Source organism: Zonotrichia leucophrys, chromosome 7 (assembly GCF_028769735.1).
Source record: "Zonotrichia leucophrys gambelii isolate GWCS_2022_RI chromosome 7, RI_Zleu_2.0, whole genome shotgun sequence".
Classification (NCBI taxonomy): Eukaryota; Metazoa; Chordata; class Aves; order Passeriformes; family Passerellidae; genus Zonotrichia; species Zonotrichia leucophrys.
Genome location: NC_088177.1, coordinates 27,021,312 through 27,048,685, shown reverse-complemented (window position 1 = coordinate 27,048,685; position 27,374 = coordinate 27,021,312). Strand labels below are relative to the sequence as shown.

The following is a 27,374-nucleotide window of genomic DNA, read 5'->3' as shown; positions in this document are numbered from 1 at the left end:
GTAACTCTGGGAAAACATGTTTAAGAAAGGGCAAAGCACTGCATAGCAGTATGAGCACTGAGGGAAAAAGTGAGAGAAACTACCCTGCAAACACCAAGGTCAGTTAAGAAGGAAGGAAAGGACCTGGTGCTTTAGGTGCTGGAGCAGAGACCAAGACAATATATAACAAATCACGTATCAATTAGCAACCAAAATGAAACCAAATATGTGAAGCAATAAATGTCCCTAAGAATACTAAAAAGAAATTCAAGAGTTCCTGTGTAACAGTCCAGAAATACTGCAACTAAAACTGTAGCAAAAAATTAACTAAGAACATGATGAATTCAGTATCTACTTTGGGGGAAAATTTTCTGTTTAAGTAGAACAATTTTTTCATGCATACATTTCCCTTTTCACAATTTTTGTAATTTCTTAGGTAAGATTTTTTAGCATAATCCTTTTCATAAACACACACATCACCTAGCATTCATCAAAATTTTAATGTAATCTAAATTAAATGTAATACACAAAATATTCTGGGAATTTAGTTTGAAGTTTTCTTCAAAGGCAACTTCAGTGTTTTATTCTTAAGGAATTCATGTGTTATAATACTACTTAGATAAAACATTTTTATAGGTACTATTTCTATGGGTGCAAGCTCTACTTACCAGAGCACCACTGCTGAGAAGAATCATGAAGACAATGAATGATTCAAACCAGTTGTGCTCTACTATGTTGTAACAGGTTTTTCGAAGGTTCCACCAGATTCTTCCTCTTGTGCTCTCTGTACTGCCTCTACAGCATTTAAACTTCCGTACACACCCTAATTGCACAAACATTAAGAAACTGTTATATGGTACAATTTTCATTATCCTGAAAAATAAAATTATTCTTAGCTAGCTTTTGCTTCACAAAGTTCAAGTTACTTCAGGCTACTTATGCCACTTATCTTTTCAATTTTATACTTTGTTTTAACTTGAGCGTACACAATTTTTCCTCTACTCTGATGCTACATCAAGTTTATAGTAAAGGGCAGTCATCTAACGGAACTAATTTTCATTTACAAACACATTTAAAAATTTATATTATTCAGTTTATATACAGATAATTAAAGAATATATGCAAATTGTCAGGGAGTAGAAACAACAAGCATACATAGCAACTTCCACATGAACTTGTTCAAGAATACAGAAGGTTCTTCTTTTAAAAGAACTGTTGCCTTTTAGAAAAGGTTCAAATAAATCAGAAATTAATACTATTTTTTACAATGCTGAGGAACAACTGATGCTCCATGGGCTGATGAAGGATAACTCTTTACATAAGCAAATATTTTAACAGGAGAAAACAAGAGCTTTTCCAATGTGATACAGATTTGTGGCAACTGAACACAGGAATTTGCCTCACATTGGAGAGCTCCCAACTTTATCATGGGACCTCAAGGCACTGTTAGTAATGAATCTCAGTAACTGCATAGCCAAGAGTAGCCTCCTTAATTCTTTAAAAATTATCAATCACATAGAAACAAAACCAAGTTGACATGACTTTAACCGATCCCGAAGGCATTCTGGTTTTCCTGTGAAGTGTCATTAAGTTCCTATGTTACAAATAAGTTACACTGTATTTCATCATCTCAGCTAAAACAGCTACCACTGTGAAGAACATGAACTACCTTACCTTCAACCACTCAACACGCTTATACTATGAAAAAATAAATCTTATGTCCAAGAATGAGTTGGACACACAAAACAAGGATAAGGAAGAATTTTAATATATTGTCAAATTATTTGAGAAGGGTACATTTTTTGTTGGATTTTTTTTTTTAACTAAGAACTTCATATAGTCAATTCTTACCCACACTAACAATTCCGGTATATAAAGACCAGTAAAATAATACTTCAAAGGACAAAGGTCCCAGCCTAATATCAAAGATGTCTGCAAAACAGTAAACTAAAAAGCATGAATAGGATAGGGGAGTTAATCCTGGACCATATTTTGCTCTGAATTATTTTACTCATGATTTAAAAGGAAATTAAGTTCCATAATATCAAAAAAACCCAGAAATTCTTTCCTACATAGTAAATTTCAGTAGTCCCCTAGAAGATGCAGCTATTCAGAACTAAAATAAATCAAAATATTTAAGGACCTGCAAGTATGCTGTTCTGACTTCTTTACTTAAATAGATACACAGGATCTCATCCACCTGTTTTAACCCACAGTATATTTATACAACCTCTCTCCCCATTAATGGTGCAATCTCAACAAAAATTTACTGTTTGAGTCAAACTCTCCATTGAATGATGGTGCATTAGGAAGTGATCAATCACATGATTTCATTTTAAATTTCTTAGTAAAGTGAGCCTAGTGTAGGGTGTGATCTTGCAGATTTCACTACTGACAAAGTAATTTAAATCAACAGAATTACTGTCTGCTAAGAATAAGTTTGTAGAATTGTGCCTAGCGATTATTTTAAAATATTAAAAATTACTACATACACACATATTGAACTTTGCTTTAACCAATAGTACTTTGTAGATGTCAGTATTGCTATCTACAGCAGGCAAAGTTAATCATACCCTAAGACTTGATGAGTTACGATCCAGGACTGCTATGGCAAATAGCTTCCTTGAAGAGCCAATGTTTGTTGCAAACAAGCAAAATGTAATTGCTAGGCCCAAATTTTATTTCCATACCTTCTGTAAAGCATGCTTGTATTTCTGATGCTTTTTCTGGTTCACTTTCACTTTTTTCTTCTCCAAAGACAGTTAAATTAACTGTACTTCCTTCTGATGAGCTGGAAAAATCTAGCTTCTGAAAATAAAATTCAGTTATATTTTTACTTTATTAATATTGATATTTTTAGAAGTGTAATTAACCAAGCATGCAACACCATGTGCCGATAATAAGAAGAACAATGTTTTTCACCAGAAATACAAAAAAACATCCACACATAGCAGTCAATGCTGTTGAAATGTGCATAAATTGCCACTTTCTATCTAGAGATTGTACAGCATATCATGGAATCTTTCATGGAATTTCAAAATTTCTAGAACATTAACTGTTACCAAGTTGATTTGCTGGTACATATTCTCTTTATTTTGCTTTCTACTATTACTTTCTTATACATTTCAACTGGCATTAATTTGCATTCTTCTTTGCCAATGCACATATGTAGTACATTGTGCATTCTGAAACTACCCATTACTCTGGTACACATACCCGTACAGTCAACACCCAGAAATAATTTTGGGGTTTTTCTGGGTTTTTTAAAATAATTAATATTATAATTAAGTAAGTCATATTATTAAAATGATCCCCAAACATAAAAACAAACATACACACACAAAACCCCAGCCCCATTCCAATACAAGAATAAGTAATATATTATTTTGCAATCTGCCTGTGTACTGCAGAGATGTGGAGATTTTAAGGGAATATGTGGTGTCCTGTACACTTAAGTTAAGTATGAGTACCAAACTAAATCAGAGTAGTTTTGGTCACAGCATTCTCTGACATTTTACAATGCTACCATCAAGAAGTATAAAACATCTGTAATGAAGTCACACAAGTAAATGTCTGTAGGGAATGATGTAAGCACACTTTATAAAACAACCTCAGTTTTGCTAAATCAACACCAATTTTACTAATTTAGTTATATTTTTATGATTAAGAGATATCTAAGAGATAAATGCAGACAAGTTACTATCCAATCAAGTTGTATTTACATCTCAACTGTTAAATGTGAAAGGACACGATTATTTTTGGTAATAAATAATTTTTTATGTTTTTGAATTAATACTGCCAATATGATAACAATAAGTAACAGTATTCTTCATTAACTTAAATTAAAAATGTTTTTTTTATATTGCCTACTTTCCTATTACTTTACAAACTGATTATCTGGAATAGAACACCCATAATACTTCTGTTTACTGTAAAAATGTATTTTCTTTTTCAGTAACATAATTTCAAAACAGCAATATTCACACCAAACAACTTTTCCTATCATTACCTCTACTGAACCCAGGGATAGCACAATATGCCTTCCACAATTCTAATATTATGCTGCTTTCATCATTCCATGACATAGCATATATAATGCAAAATGTTGCAGTGGTGGTGAGTAAACTAAAACAATTAAGTCAGACTATTACTTTTAAAACATATTCTTTTTAAGAATAAAGAAGTTTTTTGTCATATTATTAATAAAAAAATGATAGCAATGTGAAGTACCCTAAGTAATTTGAACTGTAAGCTTAGCAGAAGACATTAATTCAAATGAAAATATAAAAGATGAACAACTGCAAACAAAATAGTAACTGAAAAGAATCAATATGTTTAGAACATGAAGTTATGTATTTCATTTAACTCATGGTAGAAGAATCAGAGTTTAGAGCTTTTTAAAGTTTATTTTTAATTACAAAGGGCAATTTTCTTTACTCTAGAAATAAAACAAGAGATTCTGTGAACTATTTGTTCACAGAACTATTCTGTGAACTAAACCAGGTAGTCTGGCCTCCTCTTCTACAGATGGTGTAGAGTATAATCCTACTGGTTGAAGAGTTACAGATTTAATTAAACATTAGTTCTCTTTTTTATGTGAGGGGCTCATACTTTTCACTAAGATACAGGTATCAAACAACAACAGCAACAACAACAACAAAAAGTGATCATAAAAATCAACGTGCATAGCAGAGTTTCTCCCTCTAATTGAAAATTAGAAGTCTAGTTTATTTGTTATTTACAACAGAAGTCTTTGCAGAAGTCTAACTGATCTGGGGAATAACTCCAGGAAGAGAACTTTTAGGAAAGACAGAAATGTTCCTCCTTCAACTTCCAAGGCCCTTAGCTGCTGTTCAGTTTACTAAACAGAGGCAAGAAGGCCACATTAGATGTACACTAGACACTGGATTGAATGGAATAACTTAGAAAAGATTGCCACACTTATCTATTAGAAAAAAGCACGGCCTTATTATGCAGGGAAGGGTAAGCAAGACAAAGTGACATGCAAATGAAAAAGATTTGTGTATATTTCAGTCAAATGACTGGAAGCTCCCAGTTTACTGGTTTGCATGCTGCTCTACACTGGTCCAGACTCATGTAAGCCGAAGCTTGAGTTAGGAGCAGTGTCACAAAATCAACATCCATCAAATAAGACTCATCCCCTAATACCTGGGACCAGTAGGATGGGATATCACGATTCCACTCTTCCCTACTGGAGTGCCTTTCTGAAAATAGCTTCAAAAATCCCTAAAAGATATTTTTCTATTCTTTCTGAACAGTTTACTGTCCCCTTGTACACAGAAGAGAGACCTAAATACTTCCAATATGTAACACAGTGCAAAAGAATAGATGGAATATAATGATTCCACAACAAATCCACACAAATAAAAGCTGTATTTTCAAAAGGATTATCTCAATGGTAAAGAGCAGAACTGCCAAACTACAGAGAAGAGATCATCAGGAATAAGAAATGCATAGCTTGGTACAATTAAGTGAAATAAAAAACTTTGTTAAGTTTTATGGTTCTAGAGTTTCTGAACTTAGAGGTTTGGGAGTGTAGTAACTCCTTATTTTGTCTTTCTAAAAGTTGTCTTAATTTGATCCTTATTCCGAGTTTTCCTATTTTATATTTCTTTCTTTTTTGAACATCCTTATTTATGTAGTTTTAAACAATCCAGATTTATTTAGATACCTGCATAGAAATTTTGATTAATGTTTTATGATTGTTTTGATAAAAAAAAAAAGCAATTGGATTATGTTCACAAAGAAAAAATCATTTATGCTGAAGAACAAAACTTACATAAATGATTCCCTACATTCCAACCTTGCAGACATACATAAACTTCATGACTAGAATATAACTACATCATTACACTCATATTCAAGGGAACTATGCATATGTATCAAAAATTACATTTGATTGTTCCTAGGAGTGTATCTTTCATCTTATATTTTAGCTTCTCTTACATGAGAAAACTGAAATGTGAATTACAAAAACATTGTGAACAAACACAAAACAATTTATATAAAAGATACTAACATTTTAGCATACAAGTAACTGTATATATGTAATATTACAGAGTCATTGGTCAAAATGAATGTGATCAGAAAATGTTCGTAATTACACGACAGCTAAAAACATACTACAACAGATGAACAGAAAACATCAAGTGAGGACAACCTTCCCATTGTCATAAAATCATAGGTTGTTAACCTCTGTTGATCTTGAAAAGTGCTGATGCTTAATCATTCAGTTAACAAGAATAAAACTTACAAAGCATGCATGTTATGCCACAGATATAGTACAGAAAATACCAAAGATGCAACAAGGAGAGAAGAAGGTGTGGGCGTTGCCCTCGGTCATGCTGTGATGTGAGTCATGGGACTCAGCTTACAGAGCTGCACATGTTCCCACTACATTGCAACATATGGGGAAAAAGATACTGGAGCTGAGTAGCATGCAGGCCAATCAATCTCAGAAGTGATCAAATATGTATGATTTGTTTAGGTAACCTGTGTAAACATGCTGACACGCTGCTCTGCCTGGTTTAAAAGCACCAGTCTCGACTGATCCAGCTTGATTTTACTCCTGTGAGAGAATGGCACGCAGTGAAATTAAAATATGGTACCCTTGAGGTTGTTTGAGTAATGGAAACAGAAGTGTGGATTTCTACTATGTCACACATTTGCAAAACATAATATTTTTAGGTGTGGATTAGAGCTTTAGGCATATCCAAATATATAATGGAAAAGGTAAGATTAGCAGAACATCCGATGCTCATAGATGGGAACTGGACTTGGGCCTGAACATAAATAACACCCGACAAACAAAAAGCCAAACCACCACTGAAAATCCCTTCACCCTCAAATCTTCCTCCTCCAGAAAAAAAAAAAAATACCCAAACAAAAAAGAAATACAGATGCACCCACACTACTATTTCAGCTTTAGGTATCCTTTAAGTGGTAGTAACTAGACATTTAAAACTACAGAACATATTTCTCCTTGCATTTCATTTTCAAGGTCTTCACTAGATGCTAATTAGGATACATCTAGGTCCTCTCTTTCAGAAAAGAGCTGCAGGCAAAATAAAAAGTAAATCATACCATGTTAAAAATGGAAACTTCTGCATAAGATTTCCCCAGCATCTTTAAATATTTAACTGAATGATTTTAAGAAAAATTTCAAACAGTTCATTATGGATTGTAGCAGACATAGCAATGAAAAACAAAACCTCATGCTGAGCAATCAACCTGTAAGTTTCTCAATTTGTCTTCTGGTATAAATCTGATCTCACTTCTTAGCAATGGCTTCTCAAGGGTTCATCCTATAATGTGGCTATGTAACAACTCCAACACAAACTGCTCCATTTAAAGGGGAAGTCTGAAAGAAAAAGCTGAACTAATCTACAAGATGAAAGACCATTTCCCTACTGACTATGAACAAGTGTACACAAATAAGGGGTGTTTTCTTAGTTTATGTATCTCCTGTGGTTACCAATTCTCAGCCAGTTTTCCAAATCTGAGGAAGTGAATAGTGATACTGGGTAACAGTATCCTATAAATGGCTACTGCTCATGTATCATCTTGAATATCAGAGGTAAGAAGGCACAGAATTTGTCACTCAATTCTACAATATAAAATACTGAAGAAATAGGTGTCTTCAACTGAAGGCTAATTTCCAGGCAAGTGGTAGATTTCAAGTTAAATTACCCAGATTCATTAAATATTCCTTCCACAAAACCCAAGTTTTATTAAAACACTAAGAAATCCAATATTCTTCAGTCAGATAATAATATGTAAAAATTGCGGTAGTTATTCAGCAAATATTATAGCTTCATTACATAGAGTAGTTTCTGTTTTAAATGGGTAATAATATTGATGCTTTGCTATAAAGAAGCCTCTTACTAATCTACAGTCTTCTCAAATGAGTGGTCAATGTAACATCTGCAGTAACACAATCTCCAAAAAGTAGATGGAACAAATCAAGGATCAGGAAACAAGCTACTGAAATAACAAAAATAAGTGTAATACTGCTGAACACTGTAATCTGTAATAAAAGAAACACCTAAAGAATACTTTGTTACGCCTTTCTAAATTTAATTTCACTACATTTCCCAGGAACGAAATTATTTTCTAAACATTGGAAGTAATACTGGCAAATTAACTGCCTGTTCAAAACAAAACATCTGAAAACCTAAAAAGCACACAACCAATCAAAAATCTCTCAGACTCATCAACTGAATGCCCAAAAACCAACCATACACAAAGAAAACCCAAAAAAACCCAAAAGTAAACAAAAAAAACCAACCCAAAAACCCCCAAAACAATGCAGACAAAGCAATCCAGACTGGAGTACAGCTGTCTGCACAAGTGATGATATTCTATTTATGTCCTCGTGTCTTCAGGTGCCAGAGATGGTGATACCAGACACAGTCTGCTCGAGCCACAGACTGCAATCTGAATTTTTACTGTCTTTCAAAATCCTGCCAAAATCCATGATTTTGCTTTTCCCCTCAGATTGAAGCTGCTAACAAATGACTACAGTCCTAGAGATGACCCAGTTTAAAATCAGACAGTTTTCTCAGAAATGACTGGTTTAAAACCCCCCCCCAAAAAACAAGAAATTAATATTTTTTCATTCAGTAATTCTGGTTCTTACCCTTGAGTTTTTAGTTGATACATTCACATTATAATACAAACATTTCTCCCTTGGCTTTCCCCCATTATTTTGATTTCAGAACATGAAAACTGTTGCTACTGCTCTCATCAGCCTGAGTCAGCACCTCTGTTAAGTTTACCCTGTTAAGCTGATTTTCCTTTAAGAATATTAATATTCTTTATTATTATCTTCTCTAATATTTTTAAATAGCAGTTCACCTATATTTAGCTCACAAAAACATTACAATTATAAAAAACCCAGTCTTTTGACACTGTGTATTCTGTACATAAGTACTAATTTCTCTATTCAACTAACAGTTTGGTAGTTGGCTTTTCAAACATCTTTATAAATGGGTTCACATAAATTTATACAGTTCTATCAGGATTTTCTACTCTCTCAAACTCCACTTTCCCACTTCAGGATATTCACACTCTGTACAGTCCAAGAATCTTGAGTTACAATTGCTTTGCATTTCTAAGCAAGAAGAATTGCACTATGAAACAATACAGTCAGTGTAATTAATTTGTCTAAAATATAAAATTTTTAAATTTTACCTCCTTGCTTTCATCCAAATCTGAGTCACTGCTAAACTCTTCTGTATTCAGACGCTCAAAATCAGACTCTCCAACAGCTATTGGTACCGTAACAGTAAGGCTTGGGTTGGTTATGAACGGTGCATAATCATTGTCACCTATAACAGTGGCCATTCCATTTTCAGTTTTGCCATAATTTTTATCTATCTTTTGTTCAGTGGCATTAAAGTTGGGAATGCAATGTTTTCTCTCATCATTCTGATCTGTTGCTGTTCTTTGATTTACAGCAGGTTGTTTTCCCAAACAAGGCCTTCGGATACATTCACCCGCTTTTTTCTTCACATAAGCTATTCCCTTCTGAATCCTTGCAACAGCAATCTGCAAGTTGTTCATTTCATTATCATCATCTGTAGCAGCAAGGTTGTCTGAACTAAATGAACTCAGCAGCAAGGCCAGAAAAAGATTCAATACCTAAGTAAAATAAAAAAAACCAAATACAACAGAGCTGATTTTTCCCATTTTTCATCTACATGCTTATTATGAACACATTATAAACACAGGTTTTGTGTTTTCATCTACAGTAAAGATTCTGAAAGTACACAGTAAATAAAATGCAAATGCAATTAAAGTAAAATACCTTCCCTATACCTCAACAGAGGGGATTTGGTGGCTTTACACTGCTTATGTTTGTAGAAGGTCAGAAATTAATGATTCTTTGGCACTGTCTGAAAAGATTCAACATGTTTACCTTTCTGGCAAATCACAGCACTCTGATCTATGCAGGAAACAGATTTTCTATGTGCTGGTCCAAACTCACACAAATAATTTTTTTGCATGCAACTTAAAAAATGAGCAATGCACCCTGCCTTTCAATGCCCAAGTCATCCTTTTCCCACAATAAGACAAAACATAGAACACACATCAGTCACAAAAGCCCAGAGGTTACCAGGAACTCAAATGCCAAAGCAGCAGAGTACCAGCTCTTAAAATCTTGAAATCAGCTCTCTCATCAGCTTGGAATGCAAGATGATAAAATATTTTAGGAATACATAAAGACAAATGGACAAAACAGCACTGAAAATACAGCAGGGATGTGTGCTCATGTAAGAAGTTTTCCCAGAGCTATGGAATAAAATCAGAATATAGTCAACACTGTGGAAATATTCACATAGGTGGATACTTCATTCCACAAAATTCAATTTTCTGGTATAGAAAACTACTTATGGAGTTTAATCAAACAACTTCACAGTTCTCTTCATTATAAGACAATAGATTAATAGAAAATCCTGAAGCAAGTGGCTGTGCAACTAGAAGCAGGGCTGTCTTAAAGACACTTACCTGACTCCTCTCAGAAATTTTATTCTTAAAGAATACGCACAGGACGGCTAATTTAAAAATTAGCCATCTCCTCTGCTACAGAAAATAATTTAAAGCAGAGATGTTTAATAACAGAGGGAATGAGAAAAGTGGTGCAATAGCGAGAGCAAATAATGTCTTAAATACTGATGAGTTAAAAAACATAAATAAAACATTTAAAAAGAGAAATTTATATAAACTAGTGCAAATCTGATGCTTTTCTCTGAAAAAGAAAAATGCAGATATAATACAGGCCATGTCAGAAATATCTGTAGAAAGCACTTATGAAATATCAAGCAAAAAAGTGAAGAAGCAAAATAAAACCTGAAGTAATTGAAGCTGGGGATTTTCCTGCATAACAACTTTCCTTCTAATTCAAGTTTCCTTACTCCATTTGTGTAAAATGCTGGTGGTGCAGCAAGCAGGTCTCAAAATGGCATATGCTTCGGAGTCTTAAGAATGCAATAGCAGTCATTTAGACAGGAGAGATCAGAAAAAGATTTACAAAAAGGCCCAATAACCTGCCTAAGTGTGATTGGAAGCAAGGACTAAATGAGTTAGGGAGAAAAGGCCCTGCTATATCCTCTTCTGCAAATAGGAAACTTCCACTCTGGATGTCCAACACTGAGGGTGCCCTTGCTCTTCTCTCCCACTCTAGGTAAGCAGGAGCAGCGCACAACACCCTGAGCACCTGGAGCTGCACACTCTCACCCACATCCTCTGAACTGCACTCTGGACCCGGGGGCGTTCATCCTCCAACCCGAGGACTCTAGATAGGACCAGAAATCTAACAAACAGAAAACTCCATTTCAAAACCCACACTCATAACAAATCCAGACAATAAAATAATATTTTAAAATCACATTTAATAATACTTTTATAATTAATTACTGGTTCTCTTACCTCTCATATTCTAAATGAATTGTAAAATTATTTTGACTACATACCACTAGGTTTCCAATCACCATGACCATCATGAAAACAATAAGGCACATGGCTTGGCCAGCAACCTCCATGCAGTCCCACATGGTTTCAATCCATTCCCCACACAGCACTCGGAATACAATCAGGAAAGAGTGGAAAAAGTCGTGCATGTGCCAGCGAGGCAGCTCACAGTCACTGGAGATCTTGCAGACACATTCCTTGTAGCTCTTCCCAAAGAGCTGCATCCCAACCACAGCGAAAATGAACACAATGATGGCCAGCACCAGGGTCAGGTTCCCCAGAGCCCCCACTGAGTTGCCAATAATCTTAATCAGCATATTTAAAGTTGGCCAAGATTTTGCCAATTTGAAAACTCGCAACTGGAAAAAAAAAAAAACAGGGATTATTTGCAGTAGTTACAAAAATGTTATAGAGGTAGCAGTGTGTTGCAAACTAGTGACTCTCAGCAAGAGCAAAAAGAAAAACTTCAACAGGATTCCAACAACCGTAACTTCCATAGCATTTCATGAAACCCACACTTTTAAAATGTAATAAATTTTAGACTTTGCTTTTTTTTCCCCTGTGGTTTTTTTTGTAGTGTTTTGCTTGTTTGTTTTAGTATATTTATGCTTTTCCACATGAAAGAAACAGCACACTAGTTGTATTTGTTCAGACAGTGGATTCTGAATACATACACTTTGGATATTACATGTAGAAACAAATTTAAAATATTTTTCTAATAAAATAAAGATTTTTGGGTTTTTTTTGCTAAGGGGAAAAGAAAAATCAATCTTCTTAAAATTTATTAAACCCATGAATTTTTTAATTCCTACATTTTAAAAGAACACCTCTAGCCTTTTTGCTATTTCCAGACATGAAAGCCAACAAGACTACAAAGTTTTCTACTTCTCAATATACTCTAAAATAATTGTACATTTCACTAAACTTTACTCATTCATGTTTAAACAATTACAATAAAATTACAGCTCTTTCCCCTTAAAGAATAATTGCTTCTGAACAGTAAAATGACACACAGTATTCCATGATAAATAATTTTTAAAACAACCTGCAGATATACCCTGTGTCAATTACTAAAAAGTATACTAAAAGGTGTCTCATTTATATGAACAGAGTTGAAATACAAACATAATTCATTAATTAATGCAGATGTACTATTTACCAATCGGAATGACCGGAGAACGGATAATCCATCCACGTTTGACAAAAAAAGCTCCACCAAACTAAGAGTAACTATAAAACTATCAAAAATATTCCAGCCAACTTGGAAATAATTAAAAGGATGCATGGCAATTATCTTGAGAACCATTTCTGCTGCAAAAATTCCAGTAAAAACCTGAAGAAAAAAACATTACTGTTACTTTATGGATGAATATGAAGAAGCTGAACCCACTGATAAAGAACAACTGAAGTAAGAAGTAGCATCCCTCTTACAGCAGGATGTCACTAAGTAAAATTATCACAAGCTGAACCCCAGAGAGAAGGTAAGTAGCGACATCAAAAAGAGCTGCAGCATAAATACGTAAGATCAGTTAAAGCTAAGGTACATTCAGTATCTACTGAAGAATAAGCTACTCCTAACAGGCTTCAGTTTGCTCCTTTTATCTGCCATCTATCTAATTAAATCTAATTAAAGGAACTTTCCCCAGCAAGATAATGCACTTGCTCTTGTCAGAATGGAAGCTGCTTTAACAAAGGTGTGTGGGAAAACATGAATTGGTCATAAATTGGAGTGATGTACCATTAACGAAGTCTATAGAACAACTCATAAGTAAGCTTATCTTCTCTAACGGCCAAAAAAAAGCTCAATTATGCCAAAGCTTGCGTAAGTAAAACTCCTTTCTGACTCTGAATGCCTCTGACATCTTCTGAAGCAGCAGGCAAACCACACCTCTGAAATAAATTCATTGTATTTACTATAGATGTATGATCACCAGTATCTACAAAACTACATAAATTACTATCTTTTATGAGAAAGATCAAAAAAAATTCAAAAAAGTCAGGAGCATTTTACAGTCTCTAAAATGCAGAGCTACAGAGTCCAAAAAGGAAGACAGCAACTGCTGAAACCATACCAGTGTCATAGTGGCATACTGGCTGGCTGGGAGCCCACACAAATTCCTGGCATGAAGGAACACTTACACTCACACATACTAAACTACTCCATTACATAGGAAAGGTAGGAATGGGAGTTTTCTGGGTTAAACATACAAACATAATCACAAGACAGCTCTCTGAAAGAGTTACTGATCCTCATCTATTTGTCTGCCTTATCTTTTCCTCAAAGGCATCCTGCATGTATTTTAAACAGCAACATGAGATACTTCTCTTGTACAGATAAGGATCTCTAATTCCAGGTTAAGGTGAAAAAAGTGAAATATATCCATATTGGATAAAAAAAATCAGCATATAATTTAAATGCTGATACTTTGACTCTTTAAGTCTGAGTATGTTACCAACATGTATTAGAATTTCACATATTCCAATAACCAAATTGTTTTATTATTTTCCTAGATCATAATCACCAGAATAACCACTTAGAATAAGCATAGGTTAAGAAGTATAACATACCTGTATTATTGCTTTTATAAACCAAAATAAAGCTACCTCACCAAACCCAACTCACACATTGTGTCCACTAAGGAACAAAACTCAGCTGTACCAACAGATACTCTTAGAATAAGTCACACATTCTTTGCCTTCCAAATTGTTATGGTCCAATCAAATAAATGGTCTTCAAGAAAATCAACACATAGTTATAGCAGTGAAAAATAATAATACAAATTAGCATTCAGCTCTTTTTGTGTTGTCAATGGTACTTACACTAAAAAGGATCTAACTTGACTCCTACTTATTTTTGCAATACTAAACAAAACCATGTCAGATTTCTTTCAGTTTCATATAATTCAAACTCTGGCTTTTGGAAACTCTATTGAAGAAGTTGTAATACAGAAGACAAAATTTAAGATGCAACACCTCTCAAATACTCTTATATACAACATATTCCAAATGGTATTTTAGACTATTTTTAGTACAATTAAACCTTTAATATTTATTTTATGGGATGACAAAAACTATAAAAGCAATTCTATTCCAAAGAGAAATCAGGTTCCACCAGTATAAAATTTTATAGATTGAAGGACTTACCAGATTTCCTACTGTAAGTACAGTCTCAAACTGCTTAGTCATCGGATAATGTTCCATGGCCATAAATAGTGTGTTTAAAACTATGCAAACAGTGACAGCCAGATCAACAAATGGATCCATTACAATAAATTCAACTATACTCTTCACTTTTAACCAGGGCTCACAACACTCCCAAATCAAGAAAGTATGGGCAAACTTATCCCAGCAAGGTGGACATTTTTGTCTGGATCCTTCAAGTTCTGGAGAAAAAGAGAAATTTACAGTGAACAAGTTTTGGAGAATGTGAAGGTAATTTTTTATCTGGTTTTTTAAGTTTTAAACTTTATAATACCTGGAACCATTAAGGACACTTGGGGGAACATCCTCAGATTTCCAGGAACTTAATTTATTGTTTCTGACACAAAAGCTTTTAGAAGACTTACAGAAAAACCTCAGGTGTTCTGAGCAAATACTTTAAAAACATGTCTATTTTTAATAACATATGATCTTGTTTAAAAAAACAAAAAAAAGCCATAAGAACTATGCTTAAGATTAGGGATCTTTTTTTCAATAAAGCTTTCAACTACAAAGTCCTTTTAAATGCCTAAGTACTTATTTTCAGGAAAAAATAACATTAATTTTAGCCTTAAAAGTATTTTGAAAATTATTCAAGCTTTTTTTATTATTTTCTCTAGTAGTCATTCCACTGTTCAAAGCAATCCTTGGACAAATTTTCTTCTCCTTATTAACTAAAGCCAGGCCTGGAATTTTCTCTAATATTTATATGGAACGGTTAGTGGCAAATGTATCACAAGGCATTTCTTCCAATAACTGCATTGCTAAGCATGAATAACAAGCATAAAACACATACATAGTACCCATTTTAATTACAATGAGTTTTCTACATCAGCCTGCTTACCTGCTTCCTTTCTTTTTTCACTACGCACATGCATTTTGTTTCCTGTTATTCAGTTCATATATTTGCAATGACTACATATTTTTTTTTCTTCTCTATTTGTATTGTGGTATAATACCTTCAAGCAATCTAAGACTATCTCAAGAAACTTCAAGTGTCTGCAGCTACAACATACCTTCCATTCTGTTTGTGATAACATCAGCTAGACTCATGGCCCTTTCCCTTAAATCAGGATCCTCCAGCAACTCCATTGGTATTTGATACGAACTTGTACGTCTGTTTTTTATTCCTATTTCTGTGGTAGTACTCTAAAAAAAAAAAAAAAAAGGTGTGTAAATTAAATTCGACTTTAGAAATACTAGAAACACTGTGGATTTTTTTTTAATTACTATTTTCATTATATACATCCTAATACAATTAATACTTTTAAAATGTTAAGAAAAACATTTGAAAACTTAGTTCCTGTACTTCCACTGCATTATACTCAAATAACATTACTCCACTTTAGACACCAATAAATTTTGGAGGGGGCTACAGCCAAGAAAACAAAGAAAGACTTGCAGAACTTGTGTAAAAACAATTCCCAGTTCCATACTTGCTCTACCAATATTTCCATTCTAAACTAGTTCATTCACAAGACCCTTCTAACAAGGGAATAATGCTAGGAAGATTCCGCAGTTGGATTTGTGCAGCAACTATTCCATAAAATAGTTTTAAAGATCAGTTTTGATCTCTGTACCCATTCAAAACTTATTTAAATTATATTTTCTAAATTCAATCATTATCAACTCTGACTTATTTTATGAATTTCAACTGAAGTAACAGCATAGGTCTGACTTCATTGATCCCAAAACTAAATACTTGTTTTTCATTATTTAATTTTAAAAAATAAAAGTTGTGTTCTAACTATAGTCTTGAGCACATCTCAGTTATGAAGAATTTTTGAATGCACAAGGATGGGTACACTTTTTTTCAGTCCATTAAATAAATGCATTAAAATAAACGTATAATAAACTGCAAGAAAATTATAACTGCAAGGCATCTGGCTGATAACTGCAAGGAAGCTGGCTCATGTACTTTCAGGTGCTATGACGCACAGAAATTGACCAAAAAAATTTAGTAAAATTATATTTTTAGGAAAAAACATGCAGATGTCTCTGCTCCATTCCCAAAGCAGACTGAGGGAAAAGGAAAAACAGAGCAGAATTAAAATGTTTTGTTGGTTTGGGGTTTTTGGTTTTTTTTTAATTATACCCTGATCCTAGGCAGTGAGCAACTCAGTCTTTGAAACCCAGGAGGAAAAAATGCTTTCAGGACTTTTAAGGTGTCAACATAATTTTTAAGACTATGCTATATTTGCACAATACCAAATGTATGAACAAATGCATATTACTTACTGCTTATTTACTGCAGAATAATGCATATTACTGACTTTTCTTTACTAAGAAAAATACACTTAAAAGGAGACTAAAACCACAAAGAAAAAAAGAATTTAAATAATCTAATAATGTACAGGAAGCTTAGAGTTGGACATCCTATTTTGCACTCAAAAGCAGATTTAACAATGGAACATTACTAATCTGATTCATTAAGCAGATGTATGTGTATCTTTTCTGTGCAGGTATGTAAAACTTACTGCTTTATTCTCTTTCATGCTTTAGCCTCTCACTTTTGACTAAATCACTTCAAACCCATTTCAACACAATAAGATTCCAAAAGCATTCACAACTTCCCATCTATTCTCAAAGCAATAATTTTTGAAACATTGTCCATGCAATAAAGAAAGGACATGAAACCTAGAGTAATTTTAAACTTTCTTACATTGCCATCAGTCGATGGTTTATCTATTATCACCTCTGGCAGAAGTTGTCCAGTAGGAGACAACAGACCTGGTGGTCCATCCACCAAGGAAACCACTCCATTGCAATCCACAGCGCTGTGCATCTTCCCATTCACTGGGAAGACTGTCAGCCTTCTGGATGACCCACTGGCCTGGCTGATGTTGCTGCTGCGCCGCTCTGCGTGCCTGCGCGGCAGAAACAGAGACTCTCTCCTGCTCGAGTTATCCTCACACGTGCTGTGCTCATCGTCAGCAAACTCATTTTCTGAGCCTCTCTCTCGTCCGTCGTCTCTAAAATTGAACAGACTTGTTCTGCTACTAGGCCTGGGAGAAAACAGGGAGCCATGAACACTCAGCAAAGACTGCAAAGGAAACATAAAAAACGACCGTCTGAAGATTATAAGCATACAAAATTCATGTCTATGTACAAGAAAAACAATAATAATTTATATTCCCCTGGAATTTTTCAGTGTTATCCTTAATACACTGCCTCAGGCTGGTCTCAAAGATGCATTACAGATGAAAGTCAACTGAATGGGTAAATTTACAGTGTACCTAAAACAATGACTACAGAGAAAAAAAATAACCTATATAAGGCCATAGTTGTTTCATGCTCTAAAGAGAAAAACCAAGCTTTACATAAACTCTCAATGATCCACAAAGATCATGCATTATGTTAAAAGATACCAATACCTTTAGTCTTCTACATTCATACATTATACTTAATTATTCCTTTTATGAATTAAGAAGGCATTTCTATCTCAGATTAACTAGGAAAATGCAATACTGCTGTGCACGTTAAGGTCCTAAATAATAAAATGAGAGGCAACAAAACACTTTTTGAAAGTACACTTGAGAAATACAGTTGGTATTTAAGAGAATGCTACATTATTTTTCCTTTGTTGTCTTACATTGCAAAGTTGCAGTGAAGTTTGTTGTATATGACAATAATCTCACAAGTTCCAAAAATTACAATTGCATTATTCACAGTACCTGGCGGGGTGATATAAATGGCTTCCCATAAGTTAGTCTGTTCCCATCAAAAGAAAAACGGAAACCTTTGCTTTTGATACTGCCATCTGATTCAGATTTTGGAAGCTTTTCATCCTTCATGTCATCCTCTTCTCCAGAGAGCTCTCTCTGCCTCCTTTTCTTCCTTCTATTTCTCCTTTCTTTGTCACTTTTTGAATTAAGCTTGGATGCATCTGAAGAACTATCTGAGGGTGCAGCATTCCCACTTTCACAGCTGTACTCAGTCATCTCTGCTGCAGCTGCTGCTATTGCCTGCCACAGCAATTATTTAACAAGATGCTTTATAAATCACATCATTTTAAAGAAAGATAATCTTATTCTTAAGATTTGTATCAAATTACTTCTAGCAAACAGTGCAGTTGGATTTGTGCAAAGCTACAAATGAAATTCTGTAGTATGAATGGAATTTGAATGGAGTTCTACTTAGCACCCATGTCATGGAGTCAGCCCACATTGTCTACAGCCACAAAGTTCACTAGAAAATATTTGAAAATTATTAAATTTATTAATTATAGTGAATGCAACAGAAAACAATAGAGCCAAACAGAGTAATACTTCCGCCTGTATTAATTTAGTAAACTAATCCTAGTTTTATTGTAAATTTTATTGTAATCCTAGCTTTTATTGTCAGTAGCTTCCTTAAGCTGCTTCCAGTCTTTGATTTGCTAGTAGCAGCACAAGTAGCAAAAATGAATCAGAAATTTATAGATGAAAATATTCTACACTCTAATCAAGAGTTGAAAAGTATTGAAATTATTTCTAAGATGAGAATTTGGAAAATCATCATGACAGTTTACAAGCTACTACCCCAAGTAACAGAGATTCATTTAAAACTATTATTCTGATTTGGATGCTACTCTTTGTTCTCAGTTCAGAAATTCATTAACACTTTAGATATTATATACTTTAAAAACAATAAAGAGCATAGAAAAACCAGTCTACAGTATTTGCAAGTTATGTTAAAGAATGGATTTTTTCAATATGTAAATTTAATTATTGGGTTTGTTTTAACAAATAGCAGGCAAAGGAACACACTAAGGCCCAGATTCTTGGTAGAAAATACCTGAGCTTCTTCTTGCTGCTTCCGCAGTTGTTCAAGCTTCAGTTTAAAGTCTGCCTCCCTCTGCTCTGCTTCAACAAGAGTTGCTTGATTTTGTTCTTCATAGGCCATGGCAACCACAGCCAAGATCAAGTTAATCAAATAGAAGGAACCCAGAAAAATCACCACAACAAAAAATATCATGTATGATTTGCCAACAGCTCGTAGCGTCTATAGGAGGAGAAGAGAAATCCAGCTGGTGAAGAAATGTATCACTTCTGCAGTTCCTAAGCATTAATGACTTTGAAAAGTTCAGAACTTAGTTGGTTTTCCTTCTGTAGTAAAATCACAAACGTTTTCTGAATTACAAAGTAATTGTAATTCAGAAACAAATGTAAAGGGAGCATTCTTGAAGGTGAAAACCATGTCTAAGGATCTTGCTGCTTTGTGACAAACCTCCTTCAATGCCTAATATCTTGGGAAGTATGTGGGATCAGAGTTCTTAAGGTCAGTCACATATCACAGGTTGGAGGCTTAGAATGCTTACCATGTATTAGCATGCTTTCTCTTTGAAACAAACAAATGATCTAAAAATGGCACAATTGGCTAGTTCTCTAATGAGAAGATAGTATTTATTATAATTAACACATTTGCACACACCATATAATGAAAAGCTAGTGTAAGAAAGTTAATCTGTATCAAGTCATGCATTCTAAGTTAAAAAAATAGGACTAAGGGGACTGAAATTAAAGTTCAGGTTTTGGTGTCAGTAAGTCTTTTTAAACCCAATATTGACTATTTTGAAAATACCATGAGGCACAAAATGAAATATACACTGCAAAAATTAAATTATGGACCAAAAAACCCTTCATGTGCCTCTTCAGAAATCATGTAAGATTCTGTATCAAGTGCCCATATCTGCTTAGTTTTGCAACTGAATTTGCTTCCTTTGATAAATGGCTAACAATAGCAATGGTATGTAATACAAATAAGAACAATTGATTTGGGGCCAGTAATACATTGACCACAATTTTAAAAATACACTCACCAACTGATAAAGATTTTCCCAATAGTCCTGTGTCATCAGTCGAAACAGTGACAAGAAAGCCCAACTGAATGTGTCAAAGCTAGTATATCCATAGTTGGGGTTTTTACCAGCTTTCACACAGATAAACTCTTCTGGGCATTTACTAGAAGAGGGAAACAAAACAAAACAAAAGAGGCAAAACAATCCACACACAAATTTCATATAACACGATTTAAAAAAAATTATTGTTTCTTGAGCTTCTTATGAGGCTTCATCTGTGGATGGTGCTGCTATTTATGGCTTAAAACAATTCAAAGATTAGTGAGGAAATTAAAAGTCTGTTCTTTAAAAAATAATCCAGAGAGTAAAAAAGTGATGACAATATTTCCTTCTATCATCTTTCACAATTTTAAACAAAATAAAATTTTTTATCAACAGTTTGATATTACCTCTGAAAATATCTCTTCAATGAAAATAATAAATGTACTTAATATAGATATTCCAATAGGTGGATACTTCCATGCAGGAAGAAGACAGCCAGCACACATATTTTATGCTTAACTTTGTCAGTGAGGCTGGCATAGCAGATTTCTTGGCTTCTTCACATGCGCATATTTAACAAATTCTACCAATTTGTCAAGAGCAAATAACCAGCACAGGGACACTTTTATCTCAATAAACTTTTCATATTGGTTTTGAGAGTAGGTGATACAATCTTGATATCAAATGTAAGCACACTGTTTCAATTAGGACAGAAGAGCCTCTTGTCCCCAAAACCTCTATAGAAAAACACTGTGAAGATTTCTTTTCATGTACGTGTGCCTGTTTGATGTGCATTTATACACGTACACAAAATTATCTCATAGTTAGACACATGAGTTAAATGTTTACTAAAATAGTTTGAACGTTTTAAAATTATTACCAATCAAAACCAAAGGATGGACTGATACCTCATAAGCATATAGAATGATATGATTTGGTTATATATGATTGCTCTTTTAGGGTTGAGAAATGGCAGGAAACCCATGGCAAACAATGTTCTTAAGTCCTTGACAACACAAGGTTTACCAGCGACATAGAATTTTCCAGTTACATATGAGCTTTTAAAACAAATTTCCAGCAAAGTATTTTGTCATTTAACATTTTTATTCATTCAAGTGTCCAGCTGCTAGGAACCATGACCATATTATTATTAACTGTGACATTAGGTAACTAAATTATCTTTTTAAAGTTTAGATTGATATTTTTACATGTTTAGACAGATAATATGTCATTTTCAGTGTATCTTACCCTGCATCTGAGCTATTGCCACAAAGCAGAAAATCCGTTGCTCCTTCTGGGCGGTAGAAATGACCTAAAGAAAAAAAAGAAATAACACGTTTACAAATGAAAGGAGGTTGGGGTTTTGTTTTTTTTTTTTTTTTTGTGAGGATGAATCTATGTTCGTCATCAGGTTTTGAATGTTCATAATCTCCCATTAGTGTTTTCCCAACAGTGGGTTTAAATACTGGCAGAATCATATAACTGCTTGGGTTGGAAGTGACCTCAAAGATGTTTCCAAAACACCTGCAATGGGCAGGAAGGCCACTTAATAGATCGGGGCCCCATGCAACCTGGCCTTGAACACTTCCAGGGATGGGGCATCCACAGCTTCTCTGGGCAACAAAATAAAAATACATTGCAAAAATAAAGTCCTAAAACAATGTCTTTTTTATACCCTAAAGATACAAAAAGAGCCTAAAAGCATTGGTTTTGTGAGGCCTTGAGAAGATCAGGGAGGGAGCAGGCAGGGAGGGAGGGATGTGCAAAGACCTTCACTCTACCTACAAGTATAACATGAAAGCTGCAACGAGGATGAAGCCTGACTCATCTCAGGAGCATACTCCTGAAAGATAAGAGGCCACTAATCCAAGTTTGAGCATGGGAAATTCTGAAATGATTTTCAAGAAAGTTTCTGTGAGAATGGTCAAGTGCTGGCACACACTGTCCCGAAGAAGCTGTGGCATCTCAATCCTTAGAGATGCTAAAAACTTGACTGGAACAAGGGATTGAGCAGTCTGCTCTAACTGGACCTGCAGCTGAGAAGCAGTTGGTCTGGACTGCGGAGATCCTGTCCAACCCACATGATTCCATGACCCTAAAACTAACCGAAGCCACTACATACATCTCTGAGTGCAGTTAAAGGAAAGAGCAATCATGTCAGCATGAGCTTGGGATGCAATATACACAAATTCCTATTCTTTGCCATCCAATTTCATTGGGTTTTTTTAATCTCTAGCCAGCAGTATAAAACAGGCTAAAGAGAACATATTATCTTGTGATGGTGTGTTGGTTTACATACACATTTTAGCAAATTTCAACAGTATTTCTTACTTTCGTCATTAATGTATGCATCCCAGTTCAATTCTGTATCATTAAAGTAAGGAACTACATGTGTTTCAAAGGCTGTTGAATTTTTTGATGGCCAGAACAGGCATTTATTCTTCAAGTTGCCCATGAACAGCTGCAGTCCTATCAGTGCAAATACACTCAGACAAAACACAGTGAGGATCATCACGTCCGAAAGCTTCTTCACAGACTGAATTAAAGCTCCAACAATAGTCTTCAGGCCTGCAAAAAGAGGCAGATTTTTATTATAATATTAAATATTTAACTAAGCTAAAATGCAATCTAACCAATCTAGTCTCCAAGACACTACTAAAGACCATGCACAGCTTAAATAAAACAGTCTTAAAACATTTTCCAAAGGAAAAGCTACCAACAAGTTTCATCATTCCTGAAAAATAATTTGAAAATATGAATGGGAATGAATGGCATACATTCCAAAGCACCTGCTCTTCAAATCAAGAGCTTTGAATTCATGCTCTCTATACATGTACACTATATCTAAAGAAAATAGTTTATTTTATTTTCTTTTTGATGCCTCTTGCTCCAAACCTTTGCCAGTATCCTATTACAATACACAACATTTGGTTCTGTAACAGCAAACAAAAAGAGATCACAATTTTATTTCAGTAGCAATTTTAATGTCTGCATTCTAATGCTTCATCTTCTGTTGGACGTGGGGTTTGGTGAAGATTGGCATCATAAGATAATAATTACATCATGCAATCCCCATGCTACTCATTATTATCTTATTCCTCTGTCAGAAATTCAACTTTTACAAAACTCTAAAATTTTCAATCCCAAATGTCTTTCATAAATATGTATATGTAACATTCACATTAAAAAGACTTAATTTTGATCCTTAATGTGGGAGAGAAAATTTGACATTATTAAATGGAGGAATATACAGGCTATGCAAATGAGTTCTTCATGCAATTGACTATTAAACTCTGAGGCTGACTGTTTTACAGAATTAGAAAAGGAAATGAAATTGAAATTAAGACAAAATTCTGAATGTTTCTGTTAAAAACATGAGTTCAGCTTCTGTGCAGTTTCAGTCAGCCTCAGTGTTTAACCTCGCTCTCACCTGGAATGACTGATATTGTTTTCAAAACTCGGAGAACTCTGAATGTTCTCAACGCTGAGACATTGCCCAGGTCCACAAACTCTGTCACATATCTGTAGTGAGGGATTCCACACACAAACACAATGACAGCACACACAAAATTAAATAGAGGTGATATAGAGTGTCTACTATTTTACACAGTTACTTCTTACCTGGAATTACAGAAATAGTTTTCAAAGCTCTCAATACTCTGAAAGTTCGAAGAGCTGAAAGATTGCCTAGGTTTACAAATTCTGTTATATACCTGTAGGATTAAATCACAGTTATTCAGAATTGAGGCAGAGCTTATACTACTTACCTGGACCTGAAATCCAGAAATCCTGGTACTTTTTTTTTTTTTTTTTAAGGAATAAGTTAAAGACTTGCATTCATATTTTCATGTTTCAATTAAGTTTTCCCTAAGAAATTCACCCTTAAGATTTACCATTAACTGCAAATTTAAAATGAAACCTATAGACCTGCTTTTGTTTTAAAATCCTATTTTAAATTGATTGTTAGTGGTATCCTCTGTACTGTGGAATAGTCCACTAATTCTGCTATGTGCTACACTACTTTAAAATATTCTAGTGGAAATACATGAAGCACAATCCAGCTACAAGTAATTTAATATGAACTAATATAAGCCAACCAAACTATTACAAGTTCAAAAAGTTTGGTTATTGTACTTAAAAAATATTATATACTTACGCAAAGGAAATGACAACAAAATCAAGCCAGTTCCAGGGGTCACGAAGGCACGTAAAATCATTTATACAGAAGCCTCTTGCAAAGACTTTTACTAGAAATTCAAAAGTATAAATTCCAGTGAAAGTGTACCTATGAGAAAACATGCAAGCAAAAGTTAGAGATTGTTGTGTTGTTCAGTGATACACCATGAGCATACAGGAAATTGACTCAAACCCAGTAATTAGTACATGCACTGAACACAAGTTATAAACTCACATAAAGTATGACTGGTTTTCCACCATTCTTTTGTGAGATAATAGGATTATAATTTTCCATTTTGTCAGAAAAATATTTTTGCAGTTTCTAGCACATAAGATTTTTTAATTTCAGCACTAATAATGATAACCATGAATAACATGGAAAAAAAATTTTGTTCAAATAACATTTGAGCATGGTTGCCACATCAGAAATAAAGTCCATGGGCAAGTAAAACCTAGTACTTACTGAAGGTGCTTTACAGTTGATCATGTAGACTTAAGAGTGATAAACAATAATCCTCAGCAGAGGGATTTTCTTTAAAGAGTGGGTGTGTCCCACAATTAGATTTTGCTACACAAAATGAAGGTGTTTTGGAGGGGCTATGGAAAGCATTTTCCACACTGAAAAGCAGTAGTTTTGGGTGGAATGACCGATTTCTTTTTTTCTTTTTTTAATGATAAAGAACAACTCAGGAAGGAAAATGCATGAAAACACTGCTTGTACGAACATTCTGAGGAAATGTATTTATCAGCATTTTGTTCAGAGAAAAAGGTTAACAATGTCACAGCTTCCTTCCTTTGCAGAGCTTGCAGGACTGTGCTGCTTTGGGATGATCAAACTCCAAACAGGAAAAAGTGGATACTGGTATTACACAAGTAAGTAAAACTGCATGGTCTGGCTCTTAATTTGCTTTTCATTTTTAAAGCATTTTAAAAATTATTAGCCTTTTTAAGTATACTTACTCTACATATTTGGCCCATTCTGGAAGATTTCTCCATGTCATTAATACACAATTTGCCAAAATAGTGAGCATAATGACCTTGTTGAACAATGTTGACTGTAGTTAAGGAACATACCCCTTTTAAAAGCCAAATTTGCATAACACAATATACAAGGAATTGACCAGGACATAAAGTACTGACAACATATATAATACAAATCAGTTTACTATCACTACCAATGTCATAAATAATGCAAAGACATTTCACAAGAATGATGGTTATACACCTATCACAGAATCATTTAGGTTGGAAAAGACTGCTGGGGTCACCAAATTCAACTTTTGACTCTTGACTTGTCAACTAGACCATACGTGCCACATCCAGTCACTTCCTGAACACCTCCAGGGATAGTGAGTCTACCAATTCCCTTGGAAGTCAATTCCAATGCTTGACAACCTCTTTTGTGAAGAGATTCCTCCTGATGTCTAACATGGACTTCCCCTGGTGCAGCTTGAGGCCATTTCCTCTTGTCCTGTCAATGGTTACCCGGGAGAAGAGCCTGCCCCCCCCATTTGGCGACACCCTACTTCCGGCGAGTTGCAGACAGCAGTAAGGTCCCTCTGAGCCTCCTCTTGTCCAGGCTAAACACTCCCAGCTCCCTCAGCAGCTCCTCACAGCACTCACACCCTTCACCAGCGTTGCTGCCCTTCTCTGGACCTGTTCCAGCACCTCAATGTCCTCTCTGAATTGAGGTGCCCAGAACTGGACACAGCACCCAAGGTGTGACCTCACCAGTGCTGAGTACAGGGGGACAGTCACTGTCCCAGCCTTGCTGGCCACACTGTTCCTGACACAGGCCAGGATTGCCCCTGGCTTTCTTGGCCACCTGGGCACACACTGGCTCATGTTCAGCTGCTGTCTGCCAGCACCCCAAGCCCTTTCCCACTGGGCCACTTTCCAGCCACTCTGGCCCCAGCCTGTAGCATGGCATGGGTCAATTTGAAGTCAATTTGTAGGACCCAGCACTTGGTCACATTGAACCTCATGCTCTTGGTCTGGCCCATCCATCCACCCTGTCCAGGTCCCTCCACTTTTCCTGCCCTCCAGCAGATCAACACTCCCACACAACTTGGTGATATCGACAAACTTACCAAGGGTACACTCATCCCCTTCATCCAGATCATCCATAAAGATTTTAGACAGGGTTGGGTTCAATACTGCATCTTAGGGAACTCTACTAATGACTTCTCTTCTGAATTTAATCAGCAGATTAAGTGACTAATCTTAGCCCAGACTGATTTTGAAAGAATAATTTTTTTTTGGCAGGAACACTTTCAAACACTAAATCAAAACTCCTAGTGTTAACATTAGTAATATTAATCAGTAACCATTTTTAACAAACCACTTGAAAAGGATATGAATGAACCAAGATCTTAATAGCTAGTCTTCTAGTGATATTGAAAGGAGATAAAAGGTACAAGGCAGGTGTGGCACTGAACCTGTGGATTGTCTTCGCTTTATCCAGTACTATAAATGTCTTTAAAAATACAGACAAAAAGGGCATGAGGGTAGTGGGGTTAGGAAATTAAGGATTTTAGAAACCTTGTCATAGTACAGGCTGCTTACACACATTTAAGTAGCTAAATTTATTTTCAGTAGAATTGCAGAAGGAAATCACAGATTCTAAATTTTCATATGAGCAAAGAAAATGCTACACCACACATTCTTTGTCTCTGTGCTCTTAAAATCTGCATTTCAGATTTTCTAG

The 27,374-nt window shown here is 34.8% G+C and overlaps 1 protein-coding gene across 1 annotated transcript in view; it reads right to left on the bottom strand.

Annotated features, from left to right (window-relative positions):
- LOC135450525 (sodium channel protein type 2 subunit alpha-like) overlaps positions 1-27,374 on the bottom strand; it is a 60,057-nt gene that overhangs the window by 12,869 nt on the left and 19,814 nt on the right. Inside the window, exons 3-19 of the mRNA XM_064718809.1 lie at positions 27,025-27,143; positions 25,628-25,717; positions 24,648-24,776; positions 23,922-24,013; positions 22,823-23,059; positions 21,740-21,803; positions 20,471-20,612; positions 19,447-19,653; positions 18,345-18,635; positions 17,333-17,713; positions 15,687-15,819; positions 14,617-14,855; positions 12,632-12,805; positions 11,475-11,831; positions 9,193-9,642; positions 2,670-2,787; positions 648-802 (exon numbers count right to left, since the gene is read on the bottom strand). Of these exons, the coding sequence (XP_064574879.1) occupies positions 648-802; positions 2,670-2,787; positions 9,193-9,642; positions 11,475-11,831; positions 12,632-12,805; positions 14,617-14,855; positions 15,687-15,819; positions 17,333-17,713; positions 18,345-18,635; positions 19,447-19,653; positions 20,471-20,612; positions 21,740-21,803; positions 22,823-23,059; positions 23,922-24,013; positions 24,648-24,776; positions 25,628-25,717; positions 27,025-27,143 (3,378 nt within the window). The remainder of the gene's footprint in view (positions 1-647; positions 803-2,669; positions 2,788-9,192; positions 9,643-11,474; positions 11,832-12,631; positions 12,806-14,616; positions 14,856-15,686; positions 15,820-17,332; positions 17,714-18,344; positions 18,636-19,446; positions 19,654-20,470; positions 20,613-21,739; positions 21,804-22,822; positions 23,060-23,921; positions 24,014-24,647; positions 24,777-25,627; positions 25,718-27,024; positions 27,144-27,374) is intronic.